The following is a 24,038-nucleotide window of genomic DNA, read 5'->3' as shown; positions in this document are numbered from 1 at the left end:
CTCCCCGCGCTCGCTCAGTTTCTGGCGGGCTGTCACGGAGAGCAGTCGCATCGGTCTGCGCTCCTGCTGTGGTGAGGCGATTTGTTGCGTAACTAATGCTTTTGTCAATTTTGTTCCCGCTTTGTTTGCGATTTTCGTGCCAGTGCTGGTTGCTGTTGACCGGGCATCCCCCGCATTTTCTATCATCTTCTGCCTTGGGAACGGCAGTAGCGCTGGCGTGATTCTTAATAATTTTGTTGTGAGATTAGTTGAGAAAGTAACCGCTAGGGGGTGCAGCTGCGGGGCTTTATACACGACAAAAAAACATTACGAGTCAGTTTCTGCCTGCCTCTCGGATGGAGCAGTCGCATGGTTCTGCGCTCCTGTTGTGGTGGGATCATTTGTTGTGTAACTAGTTCTATTTTCTTGTTAGCTATTGATGGTTTGCATACTCTTGCTTTCCCAGCCTCTGTATTACGAGTGTTTTTCTCCTTGCATGTCCAGAGCTGTCCTAACTTGCCCAGACATGCCATGATGACGTCACAGCTGACGTCACAGGATGTCCGGAACTGGTGCTGCGATGTTTTGCAACCTGCCTCCGTGCTCCGTCGCCCAGCGACAGTCAGCGGCCGTTCCGGACCGCTTTCTACAAGATGGCGTCGTTGATCTTCGACTAAACTCCTTCTCTCCACTCTATCTCTATCTTTTCATTTTATTTTCTACCTATTTTTTTATTTTTTATCAGCTCAAGTAGCCGGAAACTCACACAGTGGTCTGGACGTGTCTTAGATGATCCCCAATTAGTGTAATGACTCCCTGATGGGTCCTGATTAATGTGGGGGGTCCCAATTAGCTCTAATTGCTAATTAATGGCGTCCAGACGAAGATGTGAGTTTCCGGATACTTGAGCTGATACATTACTACTTACCAGAACATAATAACTATACGGTTACGGTTTTCTCTACCGACAACATTGATATGCTTCGACGCTGCTCGTAACCGACTGCCAGACCGGCTGCCCGCGAAAGGATGATACCAATGTCGGGAAGCATCACAAAACACGCAGAGTCACTTTAACACGAAGAAATCCATGAACACAACTCCAATACACGATAACAGAACATAATAACTATACGGTTACGGTTTTCTCTACCGACAACATCGATATGCTTCGACGCTGCTCGTAACCGACTGCCAGACCGGCTGCCCGCGAAAGAATGCTATTTCGAAACTTTGCAAACCAATCGCTGAGCGCACAACATCCTTCGCCCAATGGGTACTTACTATGATGCCTGACGCAGTAATACCACGTGGTTATGACGTGTGAACATTGTCTTTTTTTTACTGCCACGAAGACTGGGGGCTCTGAGGCTTGGCCCTGGCCTTGGAGTATGTACCACTTCGCCCAGACAAGTGTCGTCGCTAGATAATTATCCGGGAGGTGCGCACTCCGATTGGTCGACACTGTTTTGAAATCGAATTTTGTACGCTCGCATGTGCGTGCAGCGTCTCGGTCGTTTCAGCATGGTTTCGATATAACACGGTGCCGTCCTGTGTTCCGCGTTCTGGTGTTGTCGATTGCGACAGCACAGCTTGTAGAAATATATTCGTGGGTTTATTCAGGCGTGAGGGTGACTCAACGCGTGTTGTGATGTTTCTGGATACAACGAACAGTCTATCAAGTGCGGAACCGGAATGCTTCATGAGTTGGAGTGGTTGGAGGAGCAATAACACGTTCGGGCGCCGTCGGGTTTAGAGGTCTGACAACAAAGACATGATTGTGTGCCACACAAGTGCTTTCCGCTTCGCTGCAATATGTGACGCACTGCAAGCAGGAAATCATCAAGAAATGGTACGCACTAATGCGACTGGTTCGGTATTACGAATTGAACAGCATGTTCGTTTTGCTTCAAGTTCGAACTTCGTTACACAGTGTCAGCAACGCAATGCGATTTGTATGAGCAGTGCACCAATATATCAGGCCTTTAAGTCAGTGCTTTCTTATTTCGAAAACCGAATTCCGGCAGCAGGTACGAAATCCGGCAGAAGTCGATGGTAGCCGGGACCGGCTGAAAGCGGTTGGATGAGGAAGAGAAGGGATGATGTCTTACTGACACACTTTAAAAACCCGCGCTCTTTCAACGTAATATTTGTCTCATACAGTCTATTTGGGACTGGAAAGCCTTTTGATTATCAATGGGATTTGCCTGCAAGACACCCAATTGAGTTTTAAGAGATTTCCGAGATATTTTCAGTGGTACGATTTCCAGCCTGAATGCAATACATGAGGATATGTGGTTGCTCGAACGCCACGTGCGCATTGAAGTCCAACTCATATGATGAAAGATGAAAGTCACTGAAAAGGTTAGCCAGCTGTGGGAGTCGAACCCACATCTTCTGGATTGCCGGTCCAGGGCTCTTTCATCGTTAATTTCTTAGGCAATTTGAGGCTTTGTATGTATTTGTCCCTTCTATGTCGTTCCAGCCTCAGAACATCAGTTCTCTCATGTCCAACTCATATGTTATGCACACTGCTCAACGTTAGATCTGCAACTCACAATGTTAAACTTTTACGCACACTCTCGTTTTTAGGAAGTGTAACTCGTTCATGTTAGGTATAACGATTGTGCATGAATAGTGGGTAAGAATCTAGACAGATTGTAAAAGGTCATTCTACTGCTTGGGCTACAACTAGGAGCTCAAAGAACGAGCAATCACGATAGAAAGTAAAAGAACGGGGAAAAGGGAGACACACCACAGCAGCGTTGCTTCAGACAGTTTGGACACCACACGCATATGTTAGAAACGAAGCTCTCATTACACTCTCGTAGCTGTTACAACGTCTTCGCGTTTGCATGCCCAAAGTGAACAGCGAAACAACCTTCAAGTAACGACATAAGTAAATTCGCACCCACCTCCAGGTGTTCCAGATTGCATTGCGTTATATGTTTGGTCAGGTTGTACACTTGGATAGAACTCAGTAGCATGCTCATTGCGAAAATTGTGACATTTCCTTCCATCGTGGACCTGTTGTCGAATGAGCCTTCTGTGTCCATCAGAACGACTGCCACTAGCCCGTATTTTCGCGTCTTCACCTTGAACACTTTGCCCCAAAGCTGAATACCAGTGGTCTCCCTTTCGCTGCCGTACCTCCAAGAAAAGCCTGTCAAGGGTATATTGTCCTCGTCCATCCAATCTGATGGGTCTGACGACATCCCTAGGTGCTTGAGGTACCTGGAACGTCAGATAAAAGAAAAATAAGGTCGCAGAAGGGTGACAAACGTAAGCTTAAGTCGGTCATACAAGTTAGATACAAGCAATGTATGTCAGTAAATTGCATCACACGATATCTCCAGGGATAATCTCCACCCTCTCTAACTGTTTTGTTTTCGAGATTGAACATGCAGCTCTCCGATATATTAGGCCGAGGAAAATTACTGATTCTTAGCAAACAAGTTCGTTCCATCTGCACGGAGAAGTGTAAGCCACGTATGAACAAGTTACAGATTCTAGTAGAGCCCACAAGATCGATATTCTCGCATACTTTAAAGTCTGTACTATGTACACGTTCAACTGATATACATGCACTGTAAAAAAAAAATACTGTGATTTCTACGGGCGTTTAATAGTATCTGACGACGGCGTGTTACCGTGATCACATATACTGCGAAAACTACATAAAACGCTGGCGACATCATCATGCGCCGGCCAAAAACTTCAATGCGGAGGCAAGGCTAAGCCAAGTACGGGGCATTGCCGTCATTCGCAACCAGGGGGGTCGGACTCGCTCAAAAGAGCGTGACCATACGGGAGCTGCCATCCGTTGGTCGTGGAAGGTGTTGCCTTCCGTTGGCTGCTTCATTCCGCTAAATTGGACGTCCTCCTTTTCCAAAATGCATCACTTGCTATCTAAATCCGCGTACTATGGGCGTATCTCATATGTATTTGTTAAGCAAATAAGCAGTGGATATTTTCCAACTATATCACTTGCTTGTGTGCTGCCGTTCGTTCACCACTTTATTATCACGAAACTCGACAGACCACAGCGTGGAATGGCGGGTGGTTTCGGTTTTGCCATTTCCGGTTCCGGTTGGTTTGCAGAGCAGCATGAAAATGGCGGTTTACTGTGTGTATTCATCTTTGGAATTCTGTTGCCTTCGGAAATACACGCCTACATTTGTTACGATGGGTAACGATTTATTGATTTCGCTCGCAAAGCATACAAACGCCACTTCAACACGTCATAGGCGGTAAACATCTTCATCCGTGTCGGTGGAAAGCAAATAGTTGGCGGTGTCGCAGGTAATCTCATACATAAGATATGATTCACGTTTGATATGGCAACGTTTACCTTGTTATTCCGATAGCACTACTCAATTCTGTACGTATCCCGAAGATTCGTGCGTTCTCAACGCAATTACCCGGCGGGCCTCGCCGCCTCGCTTCCTACGGTGGACGCCGTTGTCTCCATCGGCTCGTTTCACAGTTTGTCATCCCACGTGACGGCATAGTGTTGGCAACAAACGGGGCAGCTCCGCTGTAGTTAGGGGGCTGAAATTCGTCCGCTAACACTGTCCGTGACCAACGGATGGCTGCGCCCGGGCGGTCACGCTCGGGGATAGGAGAATCCCATTGACGGCGCGCCAAGTACGTTCTCTAGAGTCTTCCTATATTAACTCTATGTTCGCAACCGCCGGAAGCGGAACATCGTGCGCTGACGATGGAGGACGAAGCGGTTGTTGTAAATCTCGTGAATGCACGTAGACAGGTAAGCACATTCCTGTTCGCACATCCTGTTCTTTGCGATTTGAGCGTGGTGCACCGTATGCCTGGTTTTGTTCAACTTATGTGACACCAGTAAATCGTGGCTCGCGTTTGCTGTGAGGCGTTTCCCTAATTCTGCGTGTACGTCCTGGCTCGTAGGATGATCAAGGCGCTCTTGTTGTAATGTATCGTTGCGGAAGGTGCCCTTGTGCTTTCTACACTCTGATGGGCTAGTTGACCACCGTAGAGGTGTACATGAAGTGAGCAGAATACCGTGCTGTCATGCATTATGTGTGTACACAGTGTGTACAGAAGGTCATGATCAGATGTCCTTATGAACGCTGCCAGATGAAGTTCCGTGTCGTCTCCGCGTTTTGTGTGCACCTTCTTGTTCTTCCTTTGAAGAAAAAATAAAACAGTGAGTCTAATGTCCTTTCTCTTTGAAGTGTTTTGATGCCAGAGCTGACTGATGGGTGCACATGGTTCATTCGTATGTTCCTCCTTTGAAAAAAATAAACGGTGAGTATAATTGCACGTCAATTGCCCGGCTCCCTGTAACAGTTCCCTTTCTCTTTGCAGGGTTTTGGTGCCAGAGGTGACTGGCGCATTTTCATCACTATGTACATAGAAAATAAATCCCAATGTGACAAGCATGACAATGTGTTGCGAATGGTCATTGCTTAAACTGCTCTCATTGCTACGATTATATGTGGGTAGAAAAAAAAAGAGGGGCTCCAGGGACGGGCACAGCACGATAAGGCTACACGGCATATGCCAGTTAAAATTACTGGCCAATGCAGTTTTTTTAACGACCACAGCACAGTAACGCTACATGGAGTATCCCTGTTAAAATTACTATACAATGCAGTATTTTTTCACGGGCAAAACTTATACGGGGCCACCGTAAAAAAAACGGCCAATATTTGGCAGCCAACTTTCCTTGCATTTGCCCGTTTATTTTACGGTGAAATTTTTTACAGTGTGGTTGTATATCGTACAATATTGTGGACGACCAATGCTAGGTATTAACCACCAGCTTGAAAATATACGGGATGCCTCCAACAGGTTCAACAATGCTTTCCGAAAAAAGAAAGAAAAAAAAAAGAAAGAAAGAGTACTACATCGTGCATCAATAAAACCTGCTGCACACTGACGCCATTCAGATAGCGTGAGTGAAGGAATTTTGGTATTGTGGTCTATTGTGCGTGTGTATTTGGAGCATTGTCTATATGTATGTAATAATTATTTATAGATTTAGCTATGTTATTATTATTAGATGAAAAATATTTCCTCTCGCGGTCCAGAAGCAAATGTAATTTACTTGGTGACAATACAATGCCGACCATTTCAGAGGACGCACTGTCGAAATCGTGAAAGGGAGCCCTCAAGAGGATCGCATTGTATGTTTTTCTAAGGACTGTAGTGGGCTTCCTATTTTACCAGGTTCATGCGTTACCTTGCGTGAGCTTGAACAGTATAATGTAGCAGCGGCATCCCAAGGCACTGGAATCCGCACGATTTGAAATTCCCGGGCACAGAAACATACGCGCGGCCTGATGAGACAACGCTGTGATGTCACGATGGCGTCCTCACTCATCGCCAGGCCACGCTAAGCCAGGCAAAGGCTTCGCGGCCTCCTGTTGGTTGCCATCTTCGTTCCCACGCGACCACCCCTGAGTGAACGCCATGCAAGCTCACGCAGCGGCACACTCATTTTCTCCTCCCCTATGGATCTGCACACACTGGAAGGTGTGGCGGCACAGTACGAATCGCTTTGAAAATATAATATAATCTCAAGCGAAAGATCCTTCACGAGAGCTGTTTGGAGTAAAATGCTCCTCCTGACTACACTTCTATATTTCAATTAAGTTAGAAAGCAAACTCTCTCTCTCTCTCTGAAGAAATTCTGTATCGTGCTTTATGTGCATTCCATTCCATTGCCTACACTATACCAACTTTCCCAAAATGCACTCTCCGCGTCTCCTATTTAGCTGCCCTATATATATATATATATATATATATATATATATAGATAGATAGATATAGATATATATATATATATATATATCAAGCCTATATATTCTCCAAGCCAATATAAGCCAATAAATTCTCCACATTTAGACCACATTTAGCTCTTTTGTCCCGAAGAAGGCGGAGCTTCCGCCGTAACGTAGACATCCTCCCTAACTTTTATAATTTCTTAAGTTTTAATAAACCCTTTTTTTGTTACGTCCCCTACTTTCGTCTTCTGTCTCCCATTTATTTCAACTATAATTACGTAGCCGTCCGATCCAACTCCAACTTTTCAAGATATATATACACATATATACAGGGTGTCCCACCGAAAAAGGGCCAGGGGCTAAAGAAAAAACGGAGTGCACTACACATATGAAACCAACTGTACGTGCTTGGCAGTTGTGTGGTCTATCCAAAAATATGTTTTTTCATCGCCCCTTGTCAATTTATTAGCGGTAATTAATTTTATAACTTTTTAATTTTCGGTTTTAGCTCACAGATGTCAATGAGGAAGTTGTAGTACATGTCGAAAAAGACGCAACTGAAGTGGTTCGAGGTCGCTATGGCTTGTGGTTTTGTTTTTTCCCGGGTTTAAAAATTGGTTTCAGAAGCCGCGCGCACCACAGAGCGCTCCCCATAATTCGGCGCCCGCGCGCGACGATTGCAGTGCACTCTGATAGGTGTGCCGTGAAACAGGTGAAATATCTTCCTCTTGGGTGACGTGGCTCAAGGATGGTCTCCAAGCGCTAATCTGAAGGTCAATGTACGCCGGAGGGCGCTGGAATCGTCGCCCGCGGGTGCCGGATTGTGGGCAGCGATCTGCGGTCCGCCCGGCATCTGACACCAACTTTTAAACCCGGGAAAAAACGAAACGACAAGTCATAGCGACCTCGAACCACTTCAGTTGCGTCTTTTTCGACATGTACTACAACTTCCTCATTGACACCTGAGAGCTAAAACCGATAATTAAAAAGTTATAAAATTAATTACCGCTAATTAATTGACAAGGGGCGGCGAAAAAAAAAAATTGACAAGGGGCGAACTTTCTTGTGCGGTTTTTATCTTTCTTTCTCTTCCGCGCTAGCCTGGCAAAGCAATCAGGCGAGGGGCATTTCATCGGAAGCAGCTGACGAGGTGCCTGCTGTGCGCCCTCTTCCATTTTCGTACTAACATTCGTTTCCTAAAGTGAATTAGCAAATGCATATGTAGATGAAGGTAATTAATCAATTAGACAAATATACGCTGTGACTCGCGCAATGTGACTGCCTACACTCAGCTACTAATAGAATTCACGTACGATAACAGTTTCTCAGAAAGCCTGGTTCAACATACATGGAGCACCGTAAAACTTCGGGATACCGTTAAAGCGACCATGAAATGATTTTCGCGAATTCCGATTACTCTGCCGGAAGCATGACGGTCACTCACTGTCATACACACATTGACTTTTAGCCGTATTCGATGCACAGGGGGCGCAGTTACCGCACAAAGATATCGGGGCGCGACCGCCGGATACAGCCCTTCGAAGCCGGGCTTACGTCATCAACGTCCAGTCCTTTCACCCAATGAACCATTTCTGGGTGCGCGTCTGCGCAGGCCCAGGCGGCCAAGGGCGTGTTTGTTGGCATGAAAGCATCATGACGAATTGTGTACGGTTTATGCTGTGATGCAACTTGGCGAAGCTTTTTTTTTCGCAATGCCTGTAATGTGTTGCGTCGTGGACTGCCGAAACATTCAAGGCGATGTCGGTGTGCGATTGTTCCGCTTCCCACAGGAAAGCACCACCAAAACGAAGTACGGCAAGCGGGAGTGGTACGAGCCTCAGAATGATATTTGGCATGAACACATGGCATGCCATGAATATACCTTAAAGGGATACTTCGGAACGATCGATGAAAAAAATTGCTGCACATCCTACTTGGTGCATAACAGCTACAGTATACCTGCCATCAACTCGATTTCTTTCTCGTGTGACGAATTATGCCTCAAATAAGCGAGAAATCAAACCGAAACAGGAATGTGGAAAGGAGTCTCAAAAACTTTCCCTTCCGAAGGCCAACGTGTTACGTCACCCTGCATGAAGCGGACAAGTAGCATACCAATCCGGTCGTAGCTGCTGTGTTGCGTTCCCGGAACAAAACAATGAACGAAGATTGTGGTTCAGATCATTCAGACACAGATGGAAAGAAACAAAGGCCACAGACAACGCCATTTTCTAACCAAGAAGCAGCGCAGGGACGGAAACGTGCTCCGGTAACTATGCTGAGAAATTAGCCTAACAATTACACTTCTCGTTGGATTTCCTGTCAGTGAGTATACACGATCTTAGCTCCAGGTCAAGTTAAAAAAATAATGCACGGCGGAGTTTGCAAGCTTGCTTGCAAATCTTGCAGTCTACTGGCAAGTGATCGCCTGGTATCGGCAACATCCTCTGCGTATGATGTCACGGGCAGCTCACCTCGCTGGCGTGTCGTAGCAGCCGCCATTTACGCCGTGGTTACTACAGAATATTTTCGTAATTTGGACGATTTTCAACGTCATATTCCACATGGTGAATGCCAGAGTACAGAAGAACAAATCGAAACTGATCGTAGGCTTGTCAAATACCGTTTCATGGGCCCTTTAAAGATGCTCAGAGCGATGGGGTTGCAGAGCGTACGTGTCTCGCGACGTCGAACCAGGAATTATCGTAGTTGGAAGGTATACTGCGGATGTGAAAATAAGCACGTATCTTATATTCAGCACACTTCAAATGGGTGTAGGGGTCAGCTAATGTTCCGCTTAGAGTTCACGGTCGCCGACACACTATATCGTTTCATCGTTTCTATATCGTTTCATCATCATTTCTGTAATTCCAGGTGGCATATTCCTCACAGTATTTATGGTAGTAGTTGTGGTATTGAAAATCTGTATTTATGTTTTCCATTTGAATTCTTATATTGAAGTATTTATGCACAACATTTAAATACCTCTTTCAGATATTTTGTATTCACATTTAAATAGAGAAAAATGTATTTAGGCCCATCCCAGCGGTACATGGAGAGAAAGTCACTTGACACATGTGGCATTTGACCCTATTCCACGCCATTTAAGACGATCAACACTCATGTTACATTCGACAGTAGTATGTTTTAAGAGATGGTCCTAATAGTGACAATATGGGAGACTCCGCAGCTCATTGCTAAAGGCTGGAAAACATACTCGGAGGATCCACAATCAATCAGTTATCTATGCTGAAGTCCTGCCGCTCGTCCCCATCTTCCACGAGGGTCGCTATCGCCCTAACCACATCCACTTCGGTTGGATACATTATCGTCGAGAAGAAGAGAGCTGCGACTTAAGTTTGTGGATGATATCACAAATGATAAGATTGGTATTTGAAAGGATCTGTATCTGAGCCCTCCCACGTTTATCTCACCAAGATTAGACCACCACAGTAAGTTGACATGCTATCTTCGCAGAACACACAGTTTTAGGCATTCATGTCCCCCCCAAAAAACTGTATACAACTGGAACTACAGTGTGCAGTAAAGTTCATCGACTTAACCTCTCTCCTCCTCATTACTCTTGCAAGAAAGAGATATTTTACTGTCAATAATGTAATGAGTACTGACTGTGTTGATAGAAACTGTATCGGCAGTAAAATTCATCAATTTTGGTTAGGTTTTGCAGCTTTGAGGAGTATGATATACCTTCTCTCCTGTAACTAATTTATAGCCTTTTATGAACTATGATCGTTTCCATGACGGTTTTAGTGCAGCGATTGTCGTAATTTTATTTACATGTTCATTCTTAGTTCTGTGGCTCCGCTACGGTATGCCACAGCGCAATGTAGCGTAACAAGCGTAAATTAAAATAAATAACAAACAAACGAGTCCGCACCTGATGCAGAATCCGAGAAGAAATGACTTTCCGAGTCGGAAGCCCCCTGCGACTGACAAGACTACCACAGGGAGGTCAGCAATATCGCTGTTGGTGAGAAGACTTGATAATTTATCACTCCGAAGTTCGAAGCAGTTGGCATCGTGATGGGGACGCACGACGACCGGACATGCTGTAGATTCCCGTAGGTCCTGCATAGATCATATTCATTATTACGATTACGAATGGTGATTATCATCTTGCATCGTTTCACATATGCATACTGGACGTTTTTCTTTGTTACAATGCGTATCATGTGCACTTTCACCAGTGACGTACAATGAGGAGATTATTTGAGTAGCCCTACGGGGATAATTCACAGCTTATTTTACATGTATCCCCTTACAATGGCAGGTACCACCTTTCGAAAGGTGTCAAGCGTACTTTTTGTGTAGCCGGTGGTGTTTCTGTGGTTTGTTCCTTCCTGTGTCCAAAGTCTACTCAAATCTTTATCGACATATCGGGACTTTCTTTAGCGTTATCCCCTGTAGAAATTTTGCAGAAATTCTGCATGCAGGCTGCCTGCACACTGCGACTTATAGATGTACCATTGAACTGTTATGTTGTCATGAACTGTTATGTCACGTCATTTGCCATATTTCGTGGTAAATACGTATAGGAGCGCAGTTATTCCCATAAATATGTTTCGTTATTCAAAAACAACTCAACTTGAAAAACCCAAGTGCGTCTGTGAGGAGCTTGCTTCTTGTAGCTCGTTTCAATTCGCTTCTGCATGGTTCTCATACAAATGCAAATACGGTAGTGCACGCCTGGTGCAAATCGGGATTATCAACTTTTATATTTTCACACGTGCATACTGCAGCTTTTTTCTTAGTTTGGAACAAGCATCATGTATACCTCAACAGTGATGGACGGTAAGAAGTGTATCTGCATAGCCTTTGCGGGATGATCTCATAGCTCAGTTATACGAGTAGCGGAAATTTCCTGGCTGACTGAGGTCCGATTTCACCAACGCCGATTAACATTTCAACAGAGATCAGCGGTCCATTAACTTGAATTTTGCTCTGAACTCTACCTCATACAGGGAGTTATTGTCACAGAAACATTCATCACTTCGCCAACTAACGTTTGTAAAAAACGAAATGAGTGCTAACATGAAGTTTTAGGAATTCAGTTTAAAGTTAACCAACGTTGGCGAAACTCGGCCTGAGTCTCAGAAAGGCATTTTGAAGTGCATGTTTCCAGGAGACGGCTTGGTTTGCATATGCGAAGTTGAGTTCTTCCGTACTGATTAGGAATCGTGGAAGGTTTCTGCTGTATTCTTTAGGCTGGTTCCACTTCGTCTCTGTATAGCTCCCGTGCAGATGAACACAGTTAGCACAAATGGTGATTATCATCTTGCATCGTTTCACATATGCATACTGGACGTTTTTCTTTGTTTCAAGGCATATCATGTACGGTTTCAGCAGTGACATCCGATGAGGAGCTAATTTGGGCAGCCCTACGGGACAATTCCCTGGATGATCGAGATAAAGAGAAGAAACGAGAAAAAGGCGTCAGAAGAAGATTGGTCATTTCGGAGGGTCACTGTTGTCTGTGACGTGATGTCACGTCAGACAAAGCGACAGAGGAGGTTGCCGCTTCTTCTCAGCGCCAGCTGCAACATGGGGAGCGATACACATAGAGAAAAGCGAGGTCGAATAAAGCACCGTGTCGCTGTCGTTGGCTTAGTGGGCCTGTAGCTGCCGTGTTTTCTTTTCTTTTCTTCTTTTTTTTACATTTAACATTTAGCACAGGCACGCATTTAAGGTCCGCTTACCGGTCCGCTCGATTTTCTAACGTTGCACAACCCTAATCAGCACCGGAAAGAGAAACAAATGTATCGACAAGAACAGACCACTAGTCTTTACTTTAAGCTTCAAAATTTACTGAAGACAGTGTCTGACTTTTCGCACTGAAATTAACCCGGGAAGAAGCGATGCCGCTACGATGTACTCGAACTTGTAGCATGCACCTCCCGTAAGCGTACCCCCACTTGCACTTACCGCCCCGTTGCCAGTAAATCTTGTATGTGTAGGCATTTTCATTCCTGGGATGCGTAAGTGCGGGAACTGTAGGAGGAAATGATGGGATTTAGAAAAAGGCTCACACACATTCATTTCATGAACAGGATAGGTCATTCAGAAACATAAGGACGTGCACTCGTTCAGGGAAGAAAGTCCTGGGGCCTTGGCACCTGCGTGATCAGAAATCGCACTTCCTTAGACACTCGCTCAGTTGCGTTATTGAAAGTGGGGTGTCATATGAACTTGTTGAATGGTAAACAGGTGGCTTGGCTCCCCACACACTAACTTTTTTTACACCCATGTCTGTGTAAGAGAGGTGTATTTTGCCATATACACCCTACCTACACCGCTACTACACTCATTCAACAAAAATCCTACCAGATGTGAGTGTAAATTGGGTGTAGGGAGGTAATACATGCGATTGGGATGTGCTAGGGGTGTAAAGTGTGCAACCTTTATGAATCACCATGTTGGTAGTGTGAGAATCTATGTCCATGTCCTCTTGAAAATGCCCTTACTTGATTTGGCAAATATGTTTAATACACGATACAGTTTAATGTGAAGAAATATGAAATATTATTCACTTTTTACATTTTTGTACAGTATTTTTTACAGTATCACTATGGGCTCTCCCACCCGACTTCGATGTCAGAGTGCACCATTTTTATTGGATGCAACTGGCAAGTTCTCACATGCACTTCGGCGTTCTGTCGGCACGTCTGCTGTATGGAAATCGTTACTGTGTGTGCTTCAGCGCGTGCGTCGTTGATATAGTTCTCACCGGAGACTTCATTGCTGCGCTGAGGTTTTCCTGCGCGCTATGATTGTTTCTTTTTTATTCCTAGAGATGTGACGAATTCAGAATTTCCTAATTAGAACCCAAGAAATGTTATGCGAATCCACGAATCTGATGAATCTCGCATATTTAGAATCATTCTTAAAAAAAAAGAAAAAGAGTTTGAAAAGGCCCGGGGAAAAGACACTTCTGCTGGAAAGCGTTTTGAAGCAGAATTTGATATCTTTGTGTAAAGAAAAACAAATGAAATAACAGTCCACTTTCAGGTGAAAACATACCTGTGTAGTTCTTTTTAAATGTAATTTATTTCACATGTTGTTCATCGACTAGAGGAAATACATAAACTGTCGAGTCTGAATTCTTTCCACAAAACTAAGAAACAATCAAAAGCTAATCCACGTTACTTCCAAACATGTAATGTCGGAGCTTTATGCTGCGGTTTTGGGGCGCCCTGGGGCCCTCCGGCCAACCACGCTTTCGGTGCACTCCGGACGCGCCAATTTTCAAAAGACGCAAAGAAACGTGGTTGTTCGATTCGAAAGATTCGGTTCGCCGTTTTGGACAGTAGGATCCAGATTCCCGAATGTCGAGTCCTTGCCCAGCATTCGAGATATTCGAAGATTCGATTGGCCCATCCCTAGTCTTTTTTTTTTTTTTTTTTTACAGTTCTGCGTTAGCGCCGCGAAACAACTGCGGCTACGAGACGCGGACACATGTGGAGAGATGAAGAGAGGATAGCAGGAATTATAGTAGGACAGAAACCAGAAACGAACCGTAAACCGAAAACCGCTTGTAACTTGGAAACGTTTTTGGAATTTACCATTGACAGTTAGGCGAAAGCGTAACCTAAACCGAAAAGGGTTATTCCGGCTACCGCTTCAGATGAATTGATTAAAGCATGAACACGAACAACTTCGAACGCAATATTTGTATGGCTTTATAACTGTGATTAGTGTTAAGTAGTGTAATATGGCTTCTAATAAAGCAGATCTCTTTGTCTTGTGTTTTTCATTCAGAAGTTGCGTACAGAACACGCCATCTTATGCGCATTATCGGATAACATATCGTATCACATGTAATGCGTACGTCCCCTCTCAGTTATGATCTGTATTGTAATCATCTAAGATACCGAGCGGTGGACGATATTTATCTCCACATCTGTTTGCTTAACTGCTTCACTCGTAGCTTGTTACAGCACGAGTCAAATACGCGCGCACGAGATAATAGAAACCCCAAGAAATATTTTACGGGGAATGTCGGAAACATCATAAGTGCGCCATTCTTTATTCGACCTGACAGGTGGCACTGCACCACCGTTTCGGAGCGCAACAGAGAAATATGTTCATTTTTACCCGCCTGCACTTTGTGGCTTATTTTGCGATATTCAGGCAGCCCGCAGATACATCCTGGGGCAAATCGAAAGACATACCGGTCCAAGTTTTCGGTTACCGGTAACCGCAAATTTTCAAATGGCGAATCCGGTAACCGTAACCGAACCTAGATTCGTTTCGGTCCCTTAGTGTAACCCACAACTTTCCTATTTTTCTATTTCTTCTGCTAGTCTCATCACCTACTAGGCGTTATTTTTTTATGTCACTCGAAGGCGCGGTATGCACCCTGTGTATCTCACACGCCGTCAAACGTTGCGCGCAAAAGTCGCGATCACGGCCTGCTTGCCATTGTTAGCGCCTTTTCCTTAAAATTCGCGGGTCAAATAATCTCGCGGTTGCTTATCGTGTGGTCTGTAGCGAGCACCCTATAGCGGAGCAGCGAACAATCTCTGAAGACGAAAACGAAAGTTCAATTCGCAGTGTGTGGCAGTCCATGTCATTCGACAGAACAAGACTTCTGCCACAGAATAATAAAAAAGAAAAAGAAAAAAAGTAGTGTTTTCAATACGAGAGAAAATATTTTATTGGGACCCTTGTCTGCACGTTTGGTATGGGTATAGGTTGACGATGAAGTACGTGTTCTAAGCGCACTCCATACTGAAACGTGCTTTACAACAGAGCCGAACTTAACGTCACAAACAAACAAACAAAAACAAAACAACGACAAACTCGTGCACACACACACACACCTAATTATGTGCTTATCTTACTCATTTAATGAGTTTTGACTCCGTGTCTATACACACGCAGTGAAAGAAAGGGGATAATCGAGTGGTTCCTCATTTGTGATAAGGAGATAGGAAGCTAGAGCTTGGCAATCAGTTCTAGAGGGTCAAATTCCAACGTCGATAGAGAGCTCTCTATATGGAAGAGAGAGAATATCGAGGTTTACGGGCTTCATGATGCAACACTTAAGATGTAGCTTCTTGCTGGCAGACGGTAGCTTCCTCGGAAATCCAAGCATGGATGGGGTTGCAAAATATTGGGCTGGGAAGCATTATTTCAGTTGCGTCACAGCAGCTTATCGTATCATTACCGCCATGTCATAAGAGCTGAAAGAGCAACCCACTTTCTCCATAAGTGGTGCGCAGGTAAAGAGGTTTGGGAGTTGTCATCAACCTCTCAGGGGATATCGGGGGTCTGGGTAAATCACTGCCGGCACACAACAGCACTGCATCGTTCTGCGGGGCACAAGGAAACTATACAGTTTTTGAACGGATTTCTGGTTAATATTTCGTGCGAAGCTATTATCATTATCTTCTGAAAATTGTGTGCTGAAAATATGCGACAGCCGTTCCAACTGGATTTCTCGAAAAACTATATCTAATGTATTATCTTGTTGTGTTCTTTTGCATGATCGTGTGCCGTAAAGGCAGGTATTGCACTCATCTTGCCTTTTATTAGGCGCTTAAGAGGGTCGCTGAAAAATGGAAATCAAGAACTACACTCACAAGGCGATGAAGGAAGGAAGCGAGAAATGAAAGCGCAAATAAAAAGCAGGGAATTACGGGTCAGCGCATTTCTTTGACACCCCGTTGTTCTTTTTTGTTCACTATAGACTGTGCTTTGAATGCGGAAAGGAATGCAGAACACAAGAGACGGAATGAACAATAACGGCAAACAAACGGTTGGCGCAACGCGCGAAACTCTCTAATTGTTGGGGATGAGGAATGTACTTTTGTTTGTTTTGTTTTGTTTTCGGAGTAGCAGAACTAGTCAGGAGACAAGTTCAATTTCTCCCTGGTTTTCTTTAAATAATCAATCAATCAATCAATCTCTATGTTTTGCGCGTGCGCAGAACCACGACCATCATCATTTCCGTACGCAAAGGCGATAGCCTACGATGGACTAAAACTGTCTAATGCTGTAGCACTGTTGATAGTTGGAGTAGTTGGGGACGTCATCCCTCTTCAAACAGACTTCTGTTGTGGCGAGGGCAAAGGACAAGACCACTAGAGAAATTATAGAATCATCCCTCATTACCGAGCTTGGAACGGAACGCTGCATAAGCTGTCTGCCCATTACCCTGACAGTCCCCGAAATGGAGTATTTGGGACACTGCGGACGCTGGTCCTCAAAACCGAGCGACCTGTGTTACCCCATTAACCTTCTCTCCTCCCCTTCCCTAACCGTTCATGTTGTTCTCCTCTGTGAATAAGTTGTGAGTTGCAGTCTTGGTGTTGTGTCTTCCTCCTGTGTGGCCCTGTCTTTTTGCTGCATAATTTCTACAACGTCTCTAATGTTACCAAAGATAACGGAAGGCCCGTGAACTGTTACGACAGGCACCGGCCCTGCTATTCCTGTTGGCCATCGATACATATTACGTCACGGAAAGCGCGAAAAAGAGACCCCCCCCCCCCGTTTGAAAAAGTATAGTAGCCGGTCCTGGTACGTAACGTTATCGAGAGAGTGCCTCTGTTATCTACGTGACATTGTCTCAGTGGAGGGAAGTGTCGCGGGCTGCGGGACGCAACAAGATCTAAATACACCACGCACGTATCCGCATTTAGTGCACCACAACATGACACCTGCAAGAATGGTACTACTGGGTAAACTGGGTACTACTGGGAATGGTTTTACTGGGACTATTCCCTATACACCGGCTCAGTCCTTTTCCTCTAAGCAGCAACGGCATCGCCCACAAAAAGGAACACATGTTGTCATTGCACATAACACCCTCATTCGTGAAGATTAATGATATTCACGCTCCAAGAGAGTTCCTTCTGTGGCCGTGTACTTATGCAATAATATTTTAGATTGCTTGTAATTAGAAACGGGCACTTTACAAGCTTGTACAAGGTACAGCTTCGAACAAAAGTTCACGGAACTCCGACGTGTTGCATTTCGCCATTGGAGCGACAACCTTCTGGTGTCCTCGTCATGTCTAGCAGGGGGCCACTCGGATGACGAAATACGCAGGTGCCGAGTTTCATGAACTTTTGGTCCGAGCTGTACCCGCAAAACGTGTTTAATTGAAGTTACTAAGTACCCGGCAAAAAGGTAACTGAGTAGAGTAAAAATACAATGTCTTCAAAAGTACTTAAAGTGCCACTCCAGACTCGGAAAACAGCGCTTATTTTATTTAGTCCAGAAAAAGAAGGTGCATCAAGGATTCTACACACGAGATTTCAACCCTGTTTGCGAAGGCTGTGCATTTCTGTCAATTTTTGAACGTCTCCCGATCCTCCACGAGTTTCGCTGACGCCAGGAGCGGGCTACGTAATCATAAGCCCACAAATTATGATGATGCCATGGTTTGGAGAGGGCACTCTTTTCCTAGCCACGACGCCGGCGTGCGAGGTGGGTCAGGTGGTGGAGAAGTTACGTGACGTTGATCGAAAGAAGCGAAAATTGTCGAAATGTATTCTCTCTCGTTGTGTTTTCTCGAAGGTCGGAGGATATGTCGCGTGGGGCTTCGCTTACGGAGTGCAAAAGATGAGCCCCCCGGAAGACGCCAAGGACAACAATGATGCCAGATGACAGCCGGGCGCTCCGTCGGAGTCTAACATGACGTCCACAGTTCTCAAAAATAAAAATTACTTTCCTCTACCTTTCGCGTCACGTAGAGCAAATATATTTTTCAGGAATGTAAAGTGAGACAAGATTTCAGCAACATAACTTTGGTGGAATTCTGAAGACACGAGGTTTTGTCCGTAGTGACACTTTTAGATTGAGTACTAAATAATTTTCAAAATAAATCGTTAGTTGCTGGACACTTTGACGAACAGTTGGAATGTTCCATCAAAGAAATACGAATAGCGTCAAGTTATTAACGGCAATACTAAAAAGCATTTATTAGCCAGTAGGAAATGCTTTTCAAAATGTCTATCCAATCGCACACACAGGCACAGGCATTCTACAGAAACGACGTAATTTACTTTGGGTGTTCTCGATATCGGTGCTTCAACCTGAAGAGTTAATATTATTCGTGCCCTCTCTTGCTACGGCCTTCGGTACGAGTCTTCTCTTTTGCCTGAGAGACGCCGCTTCAGTGACTTCCCGCATTCACATCGCCTCACCCAAGCTCCCGAAGTCGAGGTACCGTACGCTGGCCCTTCCCCAAATGGATGTCCGGGACAACCCAAACACTAAAGCAAATGTACAGGACAAGGTGAATTGCTAAGACAAAAAAGAATCTTTTGGCACGTTCATATCTTCAAAGTGACTCGGAAAGGTATTTAAGTAGTATAACTAAATAGTATTGATGGCACGGATCCAGAATTTTTGGCACCCGAATGCGAATCCAAAGCAGGTCCTCCGAGTCCACGGGTCTTACGAATCCTTTACTTAAAAAAAAAAGTTGTACAAGCCAGGAAAAAAAAAAAAGAAACTCCTACTGAAATGTGTTATGGTTCAGAATTTCACAACAACTTAATTTATGACAACTTAGTTTAATGAAATGCAAATTCAATAATGATTCACTTTCAAGAGGAAGCATACTCATACACTTCTTAAGTGTAATCTATTTAACTCATGCGCTACAGGAAATACACAAAGCTATCGAGTCTGAATTCTTTCCCGAAAGCTGAGAAACAACCAAAAAGAAAACCATATTATTTTCAAACTTGCAATGTATGAGTCCCTGGCTGAACACACTCAGTTGAGCAATGCAGATAAACAAGCAAGAAAACACCGGTGAAAGTTTGCAATTTTTTTGTGCTGAAACACCAGAATTCTCAGTCGCTCCTACTGCGTTATTTATCAGCCACGATACCATATGTGCTGAAGAGTTCCTCTGACAAAACTGTCGATGAGGAGTGTGATCAGAAACATTTTAGGCCATTCATGCTTTCGGCGGTCTCCGGAGGCGCCAATATAAAAACAAAACAACTAAACAACAACAAAGAAACCCGAAAGATGGAAGAAAAGGTTAGCCAGCTGTAGGACTCGAACCCACATCTTCTGGACTACCGGTCCAGGGCTCATGTTCTACAGAAAGATTCGAAAGATCCGATTCGCCGTTTTGGGCGCTGTGATTCGGTTTCCCGAATCTCAAATCCCTGCCTGGGGATTGGTTGATTCGGTTGGCCCATCTCTACTAAATACTGACTAAGTATCGCAAGACACCAAGTTACTCGCAAAAGTATTTCAGATACATAAGTTAAATACTTAACAGAAGCTAAGGTACAGGTGTATGTTTAGAGACCACGATTAGCGCCGACGTTCGCTATCTTCCAATCTGAGAAACAGAATAATTGACTTACAGTGTCCTGAAAATCACTGACTCCTGACAGCCGGCATCCTGTCACGACCACGAAACTCAACGATTGCACAAGTGACGGCTGGATACTGCCCCTGGTTTGTTGGCCTAACTCCACAAAGTCTGACAAGTTATCGTGTGACAGGGAGCTCTTAAAAGCACACCCAGACACCTGGCGGAAAGATAGGAGGATTTCATGCGACCGACGCAATCGATGAGGAAGTATAACGGCTCACTTTCAGACAGGTGAAATACAATAAGAGTCACTCTGTTGGTCATTGTTTCAATGGCTCACATCCCGCTTGTTTTAATGAAGACGTTGCAGCCCCTAGCCTTTACAATATAGTGTACAGGGTTCGTCAAGATAAACTTCGGGGTTTGTAACGAAAATGAAACAAACAAGAACAGTGTCCGGATGCTAAAGTAGATGTTAGAGCGCGTATTATGCCCTCAAATTTTATGTCGATAATGCCGCTTGGTCTGTTTCTCTGCGGATAAATCGTAAAAATTAAAAAAAAAAAAACGCCTCTGACAAATCGGCTATACCTGTGTTTCAGCTTCTTTCCGTCAGATAGCGACACTGTCGAATGCGGCGTTGCAGAATACAAGTCTGGATTCAGTTCCACATGTTCACTTGGTTTCGATGTCCTATGCAACGGCGCGCTCGACCGTTTCGCCATCTGACGGAAAGGAACTGAAACAGAAGTATAACCGATGAGGCAGCGGCGGTTTTTCAATTTTCACGATTTATCCGCAGAGAAACAGAACAAGCGGTATTATTGACATCAAATTTTGGGGCATAATACGTCCTCTAATGTTTACTTTAGCTTTCGGACACTGTTCTCATTTCTTTTACCTTGTTTATCGAAGTTTATCTCGGCGAAACCAGTACAACGCGTAGTTATCACACTGTGCAGCACGCAGTTGCATACAACAGCACGGTAAGCGCAGCTGTATACCATTTCAAGTACTCGTTTAAGGGTGACAGGTTATAAGGAGTTTTATTGAATCGCTTTCGCTCTCAGCATACTCATAGCCGCAGTATAATGAGCGTCGCTAAAACGAAAACGAAACTCAACTCACATAGCGTGTTCAACGCTTTACTTTGACTTCCCGTTCTTCTTGCTGGTTCAGTATAAAGCGTGCTCGGAATGCGGACCTCAACGTATCCGCAGTTGTCGAAAGGACGGTAGACTGCACAGAATGAACGAGTAATTAAGGCAAAAATGCAACTCCCAAACTCCCAAGCGGCCAGATGAAGGAAACTCATCAGTTGACGTGTTTCAAATGAGTGCCGTCAGTATTCCGGGAAACAAAAAGATACGAAACAACCGGCGGACTCCAAGAGGCACCAACACACAGAAAGAGGACGCTTATTTTGGGTAAACGGGACATTCTAGAAAATAAGGCCCCGACATTACTTTGCCCGCTAGTAGTAAGAGGAGGGGGTTAACCCTATAGTTTCAATTTTTTTTTCGTTTCTCACCAAAAGAAATGTTTATCTATGCAGCTGTACCATAGAAATAAGAATTTCAAATTTCAACGAAATCTGGGAGGTTTTCATGGGAGGGTCAACCAAATTGTTGTAGAGTGAAAATGGTTGGCCGCAATGAGTAGGGGAAGTTGCGAAAACGGTACTTATTTTATACGTCTAATTATGCCGAAATATTACCATTTACGATAAAAACCATTCCAAGTGAAAAAAAAATATGACAGTGATTCCTCTCTTTTGTGAAGTAAAGTACAAGGTTGTGGCTGAGTGGCGTCTGAAACAAAATACGCCCTAACATCTGCATCTCTCGTTCGCAGATCTGCCCGCAAACTGGTGATGGCAGAAGAAAGTAATACAATTACTGCAGTGCTCACAGTAAGAAAGCAAAAAGTAAAAAGAAAAAGTGATTAAAGAAAAAAGGAACGCCATGGTATATGAACCATGAAACACCTGTGCGCATTCACTGCTAATCCGCATGAACAATACTGCATAAAACGTAAAAAAATACACAAAGAGTGTGGCACTCCGCGGAAAAGCCACTCCCATAACTACATATAATATCTGCAATATATACGGAAAAGTGACAGATAATAACAGAAGGTACACTGCCAAAAATAAACTTCGATAAAATAAAGTTCGATATACTCCAAAAGACATGCAGAACAACACAGAAAATTAAATAGCCTTTAGGCATAAAAATACAAAAAATAGTTTTCCAAATCCAACATAAATTGTCTCATGCGCTACTCCTTCGTCTTCTTGAAATTCCTAGCTCCACGTATGGCACAACAAATGGCCAATTTTGATGCATTGCGCCCATGGGGATTTCGTCAATTTTCGGTCAGGGCCCATGTTTAGGGTATGATTTTTCGAAAAAGAGAGTCAAATTTTTGAAATGTCATCTCTTTTGACTGACTACGTCCTCCAGGCCACACGCCAACGCCAGCACGACTTGTAATTGTTAAACCTGATGCATCCAATGCCTTGCGACCCAGCGTAATACGCATGCGCTGAGAGTATAGACCTGTTGCTCTGGGCCAGGTGGCGCGAGTGAGCAGCAACGTCAGCGCCCCAAATTGTGCAACACGCGGTCGTTTAGCAGACGACGCGGCACTTTCAAATACACAGTCTCGAGTCGTTCGCACTTTTCAAGAAGCACCGCATTTTCTGTGGATTTCCTACATGTTTTGTAGCTTCCTTGGCATCATACCGTTTGAAACACCATACAAAACAGGCTGATGAAACGACCTACTGCTGGGATCTATGGCCGTTTGTGCCCGAAATAGCGCTGTGCAAACTTCACTGCAACAGCCCTATACTGCAGATCCGGATCAATTCCAGCGACGAATAAGGCCATTATTTGTTGGTCTCCAAAGGGCTCACACAATAGACAACTTTTTCACATTGTGTGCTTACTACAAACATTACACCGTTTCCCATTTTATATCCTTTTAACAAACTCTACAAGTTGACAAAATTGTCCATTTGACCCTCATAGTCAGAGCGGGCACAGAATCTTCTTTTATTGGGGGGGGGGGGGGGGTTGCAGTGTCATTATCAATGCGCCTAATTATCGAGGGGAGAGGACGAAACCTACTGTGTAACCTAGCTTTTTTTTTCAAATTTAGCGGTCGTCTCTTTTACAATTCCAGTAGGAGGACATAACACAAGCCGTCGCGAATGTCTTTGACACCACGATTAAAAGGGTTCTGCTGCCGCGTTCTCGGGATTTTGCTGTAGTCTCTGTTACAATCCCAGTAGAAGGGCATAGCACAAGCCATTGATAACATGTATTTGGCAGCACGACACAAGGGGTCTCGCTCGTTTTAAAGAGCAACGGTGCCTCCCTTTCCGATTGTTGCGGTCGTCTGTGTTATATTCCCAGCAGAATGGCATGGTATAAGCCGTTCATAATATACACTCTAAAACCAGTGACGGACAGGTGCCGTGTGATCAACTTGCACACTTTTTTTTTTAAATGTGCCAGATGACTTCAAGAGGCACGCGTGACACATTGTGCATGTCGAGTTCCCTAAGAGAAAAACGACCTGGACGTTTCGGAAAACAAACGAAAGAGAAAGGAAGAAAATGCACCAAGAACATCGAACTTGAAACAACGAATTTCATTGGCGTGTACATACCTTTCAATTGTATCCAGTACATCATAGTTTGCGGAATGGAAAACATACACGGTTCACTAATCCCAACACACACATACGGAGCACACGTTGCACGGACACACAACCCAACCGATGCACGAGGCAGTCCTCCAAACATCGAACACACAATCCTCGAAACTTCCAAAACGCTGGCACTTCTAACCTCAATCAATCCTCAGTGGCGAACACAACACATCCTTAATCGAAATGGCCGACGAACAACTGTCCGAGCAAGTGGCACCAGACACGCTTCGATGTAACGAAGTAGTTGCAATTTTGCACATGTATGTGTG

The 24,038-nt window shown here is 44.4% G+C and overlaps 1 protein-coding gene across 1 annotated transcript in view; it reads right to left on the bottom strand.

Moving 5' to 3' along the window:
* The window catches only part of LOC135376582 (atlastin-2-like), a 48,896-nt gene extending 28,702 nt beyond the window's left edge, over nucleotides 1-20,194 (bottom strand). Inside the window, exons 1-4 of the mRNA XM_064609116.1 lie at nucleotides 20,099-20,194; nucleotides 12,687-12,752; nucleotides 10,642-10,832; nucleotides 2,895-3,213 (exon numbers count right to left, since the gene is read on the bottom strand). Of these exons, the coding sequence (XP_064465186.1) occupies nucleotides 2,895-3,213; nucleotides 10,642-10,832; nucleotides 12,687-12,728 (552 nt within the window). The 5' untranslated portion in view covers nucleotides 12,729-12,752; nucleotides 20,099-20,194. The remainder of the gene's footprint in view (nucleotides 1-2,894; nucleotides 3,214-10,641; nucleotides 10,833-12,686; nucleotides 12,753-20,098) is intronic.
* Between the last annotated feature and the right edge of the window lie 3,844 nt (nucleotides 20,195-24,038).

This window comes from Ornithodoros turicata, chromosome 1 (assembly GCF_037126465.1).
Source record: "Ornithodoros turicata isolate Travis chromosome 1, ASM3712646v1, whole genome shotgun sequence".
Lineage (NCBI taxonomy): Eukaryota > Metazoa > Arthropoda > Arachnida > Ixodida > Argasidae > Ornithodoros > Ornithodoros turicata.
Note: the sequence above shows the minus strand (reverse complement) of the source record. Positions and strands in the feature narration are given on the sequence as shown.